Here is a 12,447-nt window from a genome sequence, read left to right as displayed (position 1 = left end):
GCTATTCATATATACATATATATATATATATATATATATATATATATATATATATATATATATATATTGTAACATGATGGAAAATTCGACATCGACTCGTGGTTTGAATTTATTTGACATAATCAATAGTTACCGGATGAGCAATTTCTAGTGTCATCTAGAATCAAAAATTTCAAATCAGACCAAGCAATCCATCCACCGCATGGATTGAAACGAGAAATCCGGGATAGACTTCGAACTGAACGGCCACGTTTTTGATCAATTCGATTTACGACGAAAAAGAACAATTTCGATTTACGGGAGAACAATTAAATTGCGAGTAATAATTATTACGTGTGTAATAATCTGAGTATATTGTGAACAAAAATCCGAGTTTTTGCGAACAAGGGAACAAGCCGAAGCCTCGGCACGAGAACTGAATACAGTGCACGACCGACTGATTGTGTTAAATGAACAAGTGAAACGCGTTGTGTGTAATTAATAATTAATTACGTATAATAATTATATGATAGTGCAATTTAAACGCGTTACCGATATAAAATATTTCTTTATATTTTATTTTATTTCATCGAGCAATTCTGAGAGTTACGGATTATCTGTTTCTCATTCGCATCGGCCGTCTTGTAGCCTCGCCGTGTTAGAATACCCTGACGTCACCAGTCGAATATTTCGTTAAGAACTACGTCGTATGTGTGTTTGTGAAATAAAATAAGTGTATTTCTATTTCGTCCAACGACTGTTTTTTTTCGAGCAATGAACTAACTTTGTTTCGATCAATTACGATTTTTTTTTTCCGTATAATTTTGTTTATATCGAGTCAAGCTGACCACGGCATTTGGTATAATTTTTTTGTAACCCATAATTTGTGTGAAACCGACCAATTATTTTGTTTATGTAATATACGACTAATTTTCGTGTTAATTCTGATCAATTATTTTATCGTAATCTTAAGTGGCTGACCTTTCCCAGATCCGCCACCTTGAGCCGACAATTCGACAATTGTTTATTGGTGAGTCTAAAATCACCTGGTGCCCAACATTTAAATCTTTGAACAAGTTTGCCGCATAGTAAGTGTATTCGGACTTCACTCCGGTAGATCCTCGGTGGTGAAAACCCGTTACAATATATATATATATATATATATATATATATATATATATATATATATTTCAGAGTTGTTATATTCTATACTTAAAAAAAATTCTGACAGGGGTACTTCTCTGTCATTTTACAGAGTGAAAAGTACTTGTTTCAATGGCCATTCGGTAGATGCTATATTATATTGTGACAACAATGTCTTATATTTTTATTTTCTTGAATAATTTATTTTTACAATCGAGAAACATAAAATGTTTCAGGTAATGAAAAAAAAAATGATTTTTGTATTCAATACATGCTCTTGAATATTCTAAAACTAATACATTTCAGTAATTTTTAACTTCCCGTTTAGAAAATCGATGATTTTCAAAAATTTCGGGAAGTTATTGTTTTCACCCCGATTTTCGAAAATCGAGTTTTCATCAGATGTCGACGTTTTGAGGTCCTAGGAAGCTATCCTGACTATTTTCAGAATTATGTCCGAGTGTCTGTATGTATGTGTGAGTGTGTATGTGTGTGTGTACGTATGTGTGTGTGTGTGTGTGTGTGTGTGTGTGAATGGTCTACAACTTTTTAACTAATGAATCGATTTGGATGTATAAGGCGACGACTGAAAGAGCTTGTTGGCCGTCAATTTTCCTCGAAATTTCAGATCATTTGATCGAGTAGACTCAAAAATATTGGCGAATTACGAAAAAAAAAATTTCTTTTAGTTTTTTAGTGATTTCTCAGAAACGAATTAAACGATCGACTTAAAAATCTAATCAGCTCTAGAACTCAATAAAACGCGTCAAATGCCGCCGCAACCATCTCAATCGGTTAATTTGTTCGCGAGATATCGTTGGAGAAAGAAATATTAAGAAACGGTTTTTTTCAAATATCTTCGAGACGGCTGAATCGATCGCTTTTAAATTCTAATCAGCTCTAGAATTCAATAATACGCACCCACTGCCACCTCAAACGTCAAAATTGGTTAATTAGTTAAAAAAAATCAGCGTTGAAAAGTTAAGAAAATAACCTTCTGTGTTATTTTTTCCAGATAAATCAAAATGTACTGTACTAAAATGTGTCTAAAATCTTACAAACTTCTTCTCTTTATGGTCTCTTTTGATCATCATATAATGCCATCAAACTTGTTCTTTAGTTTAAACTATATTATCAACGAAAAAATCGAAAAAACATAGTTTTTAATCATTTTCTCGGATATTTTATATATTATTGCTCTGACCTAAGCCAAAACTCACTCAAATCGTGATTTCGATCACTGACATCGATTTCTGTCTCAACACATTTAGTTTATTGACTATAATCGGGAATTAAAATTTAAAAACCACTTGTTCACTAATGATTTTCGATTCTTAAGCTTTGAAACTTTAGCATAAAGCGCAACTTGTTAGAGTTTGAAAAGCTCATAAAAAAACAATCGCATTCAATAAGATTTTCGAGCTCGAAGAGCTCGAAAATATATTCACAGTGATATCTTCAAGCTCCTTGATCAGGGTCAACCGACAGACTGATTTTTTTTTGCAGTATTCATTTACTCTGAATACCCTCTGGTTTGAGTCTGTATTCGATTTACTCTGATACCACTCTGGAAACGTTTCGAAAACACTCTGGTATCAGTTTGTATCCACTGTGGGTGCATAACGGTGGCAGTATGTATCCACTCTGGATACTTGCTGGGAACACTTTGGATTTACTCCGTACCCGCATTGAAATTATAACAGGGCTATGATTTTACTCTGGTCGTCCTTTATCAAGGGCGCCACTGGAAGTGATAACGGCCTCCCAGAGCCGAATTTTAGATCATCAGGGTCGGTGTAATTTTGTTTAATTGTAAGAGAAGAAAGACGAAGGATAATTTATAAATAAATTTAGATTTATTTAATTAACAATATTAAACTTTTATTTATTTCATAACCTTTTAACCTTATGATGTTTTATTTTATAAACCTTATAAACCTTATTAACCCTTTTAACTTATAAACCTTTTATGTATTAAACCTTTTTATTGCTAAACTCGCATTGTTTTCTTAAACCTAATTCAATTATTACCCTTAATATTCTATCTAATACTAATTTATTGATTAAAATTGGCCAACTACCTTTGGCATTTTACACACACTCACACGCAATAAGCCAATTATATTTGCTTTGGCAATTATTTCTTTACTAATAATTTAAAATCGCTTAAGTTTGGCGAGACCTTACATTACTAATTTTAAAATCATTGATTATCCTAATTTTTTCCACTCACACACTCACTCAGTCTAAAGTCCCTTGGACTTTATTCAACACAGACACTGAGTTAAAAATGGTGTCCTGCCACCAGTAACTAATTTCCCGCCAATTTTAAATAAATTAATTAATTTAAAAGAAATAAATATTTATTAATTAATTTATTATTTAACTTTAAATATCCTTATTATCTATTTCTCAAATTTAATATATATAAATGCAATTTTGCATTTATATATTCATTGATTGGCATATAATATTTTATTCAAATAATTTTAATTATATGGTAATCCAATCCATTCAAATAGTTGTATTTGTAATATTTTATCAGCCCCTCCGTGCTAACATCCTCAGACAACTGTTAAGTTATTTACATATTTATACAATTTTTAATTAGTTTTTACAAGTTCTTAAGACATTATTTGCGATTATGGAAAAAAATTTTTTTATTTATATACTTTTCCATCATTTTTAATTATGTTAAATCTGGAATCAATTTGTAATTTAAATTATTTTTATGAAAGCACGTGTTTGGTTGAGGTTAATAGAACAGTAAATACCTTATTGCATGCCTTAAGCGCAGCGTAGGTATGCTCTACTCTCGCCTAAAAATCGTGATTTAGATTAAAACGTAATTTTCATAATTTAAACGAAAAAAAAAATGTATAAAAAGCGTATTGAGATAAATCATAATAACTACAGATCACGTTATAAAGATTTTTTATCGCTTAAATAAGGTTTCTCAGAAAAAACTCGTTTTTCTGACGAATTAAATGAATAAGAGTGTGGTATTCATAGGAGCACTGGGCTTGATAACACCACAACTTTGTCAAAAATCATTTTCACGATTTAATTTTTTTTTTGTTTTATTCCTTAGGGAATTTTCTAGAACCCTTGTGAAAATTGCGTGTCTAAATAATTCCGTTTCAATACAGTTAATTTTTTCCGACTGTCAGTTCGGTGACTTTTTCTGCGATTTCGGCAGCCATATATATTATTATTCGTAAATAGGATTGAAACTATTAAAAAGCAGAAACTATACATACATGATGGTATAATTACTAACTGTTTTATCATCTGTTAAGATTTTTTTTTAATTCGACTTACAGAGGAGATAATACCACTCGCGGGAAAATTTAAACAAAAAAAAGAATAATAAAGAATGAAATCGTAACCGCAAAGCCTCAAACCAAATAACAGTCGAATTCCGCTATCGATTTAATTTCATCATATAAGATAAACGATAAAACTTCGTTCGCTATTGATATTAAATTAATACGATAAATACATAACAGCGTGTTTTTTATTATCATTAAATATAATAAAATAATTACATTCCTTAAGCGTGAACCCTATCATTTACGCATTTTAATTGTTTTATTGCGCTTAAGGCATGCTCATTGGGATTTTCTAAACTTTTTTTTTAATATGTAGTTTTGTATACATGTTTTTTTTTGTTTCAAGTTTCATTGTTATCTTTTTACAATTTTAAACTATTGTTATTTATTTATTGATTTGTGATTTCAAATTTTTAATGTTGTTACGTTGTAAATGTGCGTTTTGATTTTACGATTTGAAAATCAAGCGCAAAGTCTAACTGATTCTACGGCCATCTATTAGAATAATTTGAATATTAATTAACACTTCCTTAGTCACTTGGGGGCCATGTCAGAGGCCACCTAGATCGAATTCGAACAGACGACAGTAGGGTAGTTCCACCCCTCCAAGATTAAGATATAAAAGGGCCAGCAAACACTTGCTCAAGGACTTAGGCCCTGGCCATCACCTAGAGTGGACTGAGGACGCTTAGCGAGGCCCTTAGCACCAGGACTCATAACAATTTATTTGAGTCGGCCTAACGATCCCTAGTCTATTAGTTTGTTATATCTAGTCATTTAGTCCAACACTCAGTTCTATCTCGGCTAGTCTGTTACCAGAATAATTTTATTTATCGAAACTTTTCTTATATATTAAACTAAACTATTGATTTTATTATAAGTGACATTTGTTTTACTCGAATAAATTAAATAAGGAGATTTTGCGACTCCTTCGTCTGGTTAAAGAAAAACCAAATAATTTGATTATTAAGTGAGTGTGGTGAGTTGGTGTGCAACGTCTGCCCGAAGAGGATCGACATCGAATCCAAGGAGCCCGTGAAGATTTATCGAAGAGGATCGACGTCGATTCCAAGAAGTCCGCAACGAATCGGAGACAGATATCACCAGTAACCCACATACAACCAGATAAGTTTCGACTACTTATTCCCAAACCTTTTCTCTCTTTAATGCAGTATTTAATTTTGATTGATTATTAATTTTGTTCCCCACGTCCAATAATTCCCTGTGCATTTTAATAATAAATTAATTTAATGGTGGACGCTAAATCCTAATTAATAAAGCATAAAATAAAATTAATAACAGGGGAAACTATTGTGTACATAAAATTTGGGATTTGGTTAAATAAAATTTGTTATATATAATTTAATTGAGTCTCTTTAGTCAAATTTTCTTATCACCAGCGTCTCCTAGAATAAGTTTTAATTTCAGCCGCGTGTCCGGTCAGAACGAGTCGACCTACTCCTGAGATCTTTTCCCTTTTAAGAACCAGCAATGAAATAATTGTAATTTATATCAACATTAATAAATTGAATATAATTAGGTATAATTATTCGGGAAATTTAATTAACTGTGGTTCGTGGCTACTGGACACGAAGTAGCCAGGGCCCACCGTCATAACGTCAATGACTTTTTATTTAATGTGATATTTATTTGTTTTTTATACTGTTGGTAATAAAGTTTACTATTTTACGGTTTAAATTTATCGGTACCCTGATAGCCAAGTTGGCGAGAAACTGACGAGAAACTTGCAGCCGCAACTGGACACCAAGTTGGCCGCCAACAGTTGGCACCTCCAATAGTTGATAGACATTTTCTGAGAAAGTTGGTGGCAAAAGTTGTAAATCCAAAAAGTTGACGGTCACTTTCTGAGAAAGTTGGTGGCAAAAGTTGCTTGTAAAAGTTGGCAATCATAAGTTGACGGTAAGTATCCTTTCAATTTTCTCAGAAACTTGCATTCCGGTTGCGGCTCCATACTGGCGCCAACTTTCTGAGAAAGTTGGCGGTAACTTGTAGCCAAAAGTTGCAAAAGCTGAAGTTGTCGATAACTTGTCGTCAAGTTGGTCGGAAACTAATGAATGACCAACTTTTTCACGATCAAATCGTGTTATCAGGGTAAGTGTGATTTTATTTTTATCTATTTACAATTATCGGTAAGTGTGGATTTATTGTTATCTATTTAAATTATCTACTATTCAATTATCTTTTAATCTGTTATAACCGGGTACCCCTCGTCTTCCGTGGTCTTGACGACGAGGCTTACGAGGTCACGATTTGGACACCTTTTGAACTCAAAAGTTCTAAGGGCGCCACTGAGAGTAAGTTGCACGATCTCTCAGTATCGTGTGCAAGGCAAACAAAGCAGAGAGGAATGAAAATCTCAAGGACGAGTTCGAAAATTTCCTTATCGTGACTAGACCACACAGCTGCAGAGTTAGGTTCTTATCAACCCCTTAATGAGCGGTCGGTGAGACTCAGCGTCACTAATCGATTGAGAATAATTATTTTAATAAATATGATTTTAATAAAATATTCAAAATTTATTTACAATATCTCTTTGGTAACGGATATATCTGTTTGGTTAATATAAAATTTTTTAAATTCCCGACAATATTTACGTATTTTAAACTGTGTTTAAATTTAATACAAAATTTCCTTAATTCATTATAACAATTATTTTTCTCCTTAATATACAATAATTTCGCTGGCGAGGTAATAAATAAATTAACTCATATTCACACACAGTCTATCCGCAACTTTAAGTTCTTAAATAACGCCTTAAGTTCTGGGTTGTCTTTTAGCCTAAATTTTATTTTAGTTAAATTTTATTTAATAAAGTTCCCAGTGATGCGGTCGGTGAGACTCAGCACCACGGTCACTTTCAAACTAAATTTCTGGCACCTCCTAGAGAACGGTCTTTGGGATTCAGTACCTCTAGAAAAATACCGACTAGAGTTTGCTAAACTTAAATGTTAATTATCAATTGTTTAATCAGTGGTCGCTAGACTCAACTGAGAAAATTTTGATTATGACGCTACCTAGTAAAACAAGCCCAGACACTTATACAAAGTGGCGACCGAACGCTCTCGAACCCACGCCGCGAAAACCAATAAATCTTATCTCGTAAAATTTTATATATGTAATTAAAAATTTATGTTATTCCATTAAAGTAATTTTAGAGAAGTTTGAACGAATTAATTGAACCAAAAGACTTCAAAATTTACCGAAGTAGTCGCTGGTGAAAATGACGACGCCATATGGTGGGAGGAGGACGCCGCTCTCAAAGAATGCTGTTGGGTGCTGTTGGCTTCCAATCTTCTTTCTCCTGCTGCTGCCAATTAATATTTTAAATAAATTACGCGGTTGCTAAACTCAGCGAAATTTGTGAATGATCCTGAACGTGGATTTTTAATGTAGTCCGGGGTCAGACTGAGACTCACCGTAATTTGATTGATTCTCCACGAATGCGGGGTCTTCACGACTCACCATCAAGTTATCTTCTTTTGTAAAATTTAGTTTTAATTTTGCTTAGAATACGACTGATTATTTGCAGCTCTAGGCTGTGAGTGACGCCAGTGCGGCCAGATCGTGGGTAAAACGACCCCCCACTTTCTGCCGCGCGGGCGACACATACAACTTGGGAAGACCTGTTGGTGTGTCGGGTGCGGCGGAAGAAGCCGAAGGGAGCCGAGCTCGGAGGAGAATTTACTCTCCCCACTAAGCACAGAGGAGTCACACACACAGCTGTGACTCTCTGTACATGAAAAATTCTGAGAATCCGATCTCAGCCGAAGCATACAGCGGGAAAAATAATAATAATAATAATAATATAAAATATAAAAATATAATAATAATATAAAATAAATTCGAATTTTTTTTTTAAATAAATTTTTATTTAAAAAAGAAATTTTTTTTTTTTTTCAGGATTAAATTATTATAAAACAATAAATTATAAATATTATGATTCTTGCTAGTAAATATTACTAGCGAGAATGGCGATTGATAATTATTACACCGGTAATTCTCAAACGCAGCTTTTATAATAGTTCTTATGAACTACGGGTAACCGTGGAAACAGTCAAGTGGAGTGAGCGACTACTTTGGAAGCATAAGCTCCGTCGTCGAGTCCTCGCTGATACAAATTTTTTTTTTCTTTCAGATTTTTAACTTTTTTTTTTTAATGTTTAAATAAGAGTTCATGTATCAGTACCAGACCATTCCATGCATTTATATATCTATATTTGTGAATATAGATATACACAAGTATAGATAGATACAAATGCATGAAGTGGTCCGGTACTAATACATTTAAACTCTTTTTGCGGCTAAACTATTGAAGAAACGAAAGTGCACCAAGAGACCTTTTTTATAGAGATTTTTATGCTTTAAAAAAATGGTCTCTTATCATTTTTTCGTATCTTCAATAAATAAGCCAAAATTTTGAAAAAAAGCCATTTTTATGTTTTTTTTTCAGTTTTAAGCTCTCTTTGAGGCTAGGAGATACGAAAGATTACTTATGACACAGCTTTCCACATCACCCCGGAGGTACTGTGTCCTGGCATGCGTTTCCACTTTTTTTACATGGCGGGATCCCCTTGTAGGCCTAAACCATCGTTCAATTATAGCTGAAGGCTTTATATTTACTTTACTAATAAAAAGTAGAGCTGAAGGCTCTAATATTAACAAGTATAAACTAAAAAGAAGTAAAACTTAAGGCTCTGTATTAAATATATTATGAGGTAGAAGAGCGGAAGACTAACTTCTACGTGATATCAAATAAATTATTAGCCCATTACACTAAATTTTAACACGATTGACTAGTCAGAAGCAGAGCTAAGAGCTGTAGCTTCTATATATTTGTAAATACTGTATAAAAATATTGCACTAAAATTACAATTGACTTAGAAAAGCAGAGCTTATTGATCTAATTCTTATACTATCTTAAATACTTAATTAAACTTTAAATCACAACTATGACTAGCTTAAACTTTAAATCACAGCAATGACTAGCAAAAAAGCAGGGCTTTTTAATGACTGAAAATAATACATGGAGATTAGTTTTAAATACATAAATACTCAACATTCATACAGGACCCAATTAAATACATATTCAATCTTCAATCATTCGCCAATCATCACTACTGTCATACGCATGAAGATTCACATTCCTCGGGGGGGCCTTGACTCCGTCAGGGTACAAATCTGAAGAATTCATCATATCTACATAGTTCTTATCTATCGTCATTTCTAAGGGATTTAATTTTCCTGATTTAGCGAGAGATCTAATCACACAAAGTGAATTCAGCGTTTCAGCAGTAAGGCCGTTTCTTTTTTTCGTCTTAATTTCAGGTATTAACGAAAACGCCCTTTCAGCCGGAGCATTTGAATGGGGGAGTGATCTGATGAGACCTGAAAGTAAGCGCAAAGTTGGAAATTGTATATTATTATTTGAGCAAGTGAAAGTGGAAATTTTCATCCACATTTCGTCAAATGTCAATTTGCTCCATTGACTTTTTAAATTCACATCAACAAAATATAACAAATTCCACTCAGTTTGAAAAGATCCGTCTACAGGAACGCCAAGAACACCACAGACATTTTTGACTTTTAAAAATGAAGATTCCCTATCCTTTTTAAAGAGTGCCAATTCCGGTGCAAAAACAGTAAGACTGGATAAGAAACTATCTTCAAACGGTAATCTCTTGCGGATGTTTTCAGCAGCAATTACATAGAAATTTCAACAATTGACATGCACCTGGTGAACAATTGATTCAGATTTAGGATCGCCTGATCTTAATTGAAGCCGTAAGAAATCTTCACAATTTGCTCCGACGTCGACTTTAGACAAATCAAGTTGATTTGTGATTAATCCAAAGTTTATTTCGTGAACTCCATTGTCAAAGATTTCAGGCTTCAATAAGGCAGATTTCATGAACTTTTGCAGAATTTCAGTGAACAATCTTTTCGAAAAAGGTTGCAGTTGACCGACTAGCGTATCATTTCCTTGGAAATGAGCATTGATCTTATTAAAAGGTTCATGTGCCCATTGCAAGAAAAGTAAATACGCTTTCGTCGAGGGATCCTTCATAGTTTCTATTAAGGTATCAGCAGCTGCACTTTTTTCTGAAGATTGGTCAATCAAAAAACCTCTAATCGCCTGCCAATTATCTAAAATCCTAGTAATTGCTATTTGACGAGACAACCATCGAGTAGCAGCAAATCGAGTAACTTTAGAAGGATTTTCATCATAAAAATCCTGAAATTGGGAGAAAATTGCGCTTCGTTTTGGGCTATTATTAATAAAAGAAGAAATATCCGCAACGAAAGAATGAACTTTCGAGGGTATGGCAGTACTGGCATCTTTAGCGACAAGTGCTAAAGAATGGCAAATGCAGGGGAGAGTTAAAAGGTTAGGGATTTTCTTACTCAAATGAACTTTGAAAGAATTATTTCGACCAACCATGACCGAAGCATTGCCACAGGCAAGACTAATGATTTGATTCAGAGGAACTTCCTTTTCAGCTATCGCACTGATGAATTGTTGAACCAATCGGTCGGCACTACCGTTAATAGCATCGATATGGATTAATTTCAACAACTCGGTGTTAACGAGTAAAGTTTGTGGATCAACGTAGCGAACCATCAAAGTCATCCATTTTTCATTAGTAACGTCAGTAGTCTCGTCAACAAAAACAGAAAATTTGGTGTTTTTAACAACCTCATCAACCCTTTTTGACTCACGGACACTAACAACGTTATTAATTACTTTGGTAGTTTTAGTTTTACCCATGGCCATTTTTTGAAGAATAGCAGGTTCCTTACCAATCATTTGAAATAATTTCAACATGTCCGAAGCAGTAGAAAAAGATATATTATGTTGAGCAACAAAAGTTGCAAATCTAATTTCGGCAGCTTTGACTCGATCATTAAAATTGAGTCCAGAAGAAGATGGCAGGGAACTGGCCTCTGGTGGAGAGCTAACTGGTGGAGAGCTAACGGGGGGAGAGCTAACTGGGGGAGAGCTAATTGGGAGAGAGCTAACTGGGGGAGAGCTAACTGGGGGAGAGCTAATTGGGAGAGAGCTAACTGGGAGAGAGCTAACTGGTGAAAGAGCTAACTGGTGAAAGAGTTAAATTTCCTAAAATGCCTACATTAGAATGAACAATACCTTTTCTAAGATGATAGGTACGCGTGAGCTGAATATGTTTATCTGTTTTTAAATGCCTGTCAATTTCTGACCTACCGCAAGTTAAATAAATATCGCACGCAACACAAAAGAATTTCGTGGGGTCTGACGGACATTCATTCACCCATTGTCTCCACTCTGGAAAATCATCGAACTATTGCTGCTGGAAAGTCTTGACTCGAGATTTTTTAGCAGAAGGCTCTGATAAATCCATATTTAATTAAAAAAAAAAAACAGAAACAGTAGCAATAGTACGATGACCAATTAAATCTATATAAACTCTAACCAACGCGTTCGCGATACTTAGAAAGTCGGACGTGAATTTAACTATTAATAATTTAAATAATCTACACTATTTATTCATTAAAAAACTCACACTGTACTTAATGTTAATAATAATTATAAAAATAAAAATATATAAATACTTAGTTAAATACCTTTAAATTTTATTTCAGGAACGCAGTAATCCCAATAGCTGATGCACACCGTGTAACTTTATACGTAAAATTGATCGTTTACGGAAACAGCGTCCGTTGACGAACAAACGAAGCATCATTTGTTTATAACCGAGATCCGAGGCGCGAAAAACGCGCGCGTGTAACTCCTTCGGGCACATTTGTTTATAACCGAGATCCGAGGCGCGAAAAACGCGCGCGTGTAACTCCTTCGGGCATTTAAAGTTTAAAGAGACGCGATTGACTTTAAGAAACTTCGTCATCATTAAAAATTGCTTTTGTGAAGATTATAAGAGCATTTGAATTAAAATGCATCTAACAACTAAAAATTATCATAAAAATAATTTTGGTATTG

The 12,447-nt window shown here is 33.8% G+C and overlaps 1 protein-coding gene across 1 annotated transcript; it reads right to left on the bottom strand.

Moving 5' to 3' along the window:
• Positions 1–10,188: 10,188 nt before the first annotated feature.
• LOC128667541 (uncharacterized) lies at positions 10,189–11,247 on the bottom strand. Its single transcript, XM_053737913.1, has one exon. The coding sequence runs from the start codon at positions 11,245–11,247 to the stop codon at positions 10,189–10,191; it is 1,059 nt and encodes a 352-aa protein (XP_053593888.1).
• Between the last annotated feature and the right edge of the window lie 1,200 nt (positions 11,248–12,447).

The sequence above is a fragment of the Microplitis demolitor genome, chromosome 4 (assembly GCF_026212275.2).
Source record: "Microplitis demolitor isolate Queensland-Clemson2020A chromosome 4, iyMicDemo2.1a, whole genome shotgun sequence".
NCBI classification, from domain to species: domain Eukaryota; kingdom Metazoa; phylum Arthropoda; class Insecta; order Hymenoptera; family Braconidae; genus Microplitis; species Microplitis demolitor.
This window is presented reverse-complemented; position numbering and strand designations above follow the sequence as displayed.

Excerpts from the sequence above, each read along its gene's own strand:
- LOC128667541 (XM_053737913.1), bottom strand. The coding sequence starts at position 11,247 with ATGGCCATGGGTAAAACTAAAACTACCAAAGTAATTAATAACGTTGTT.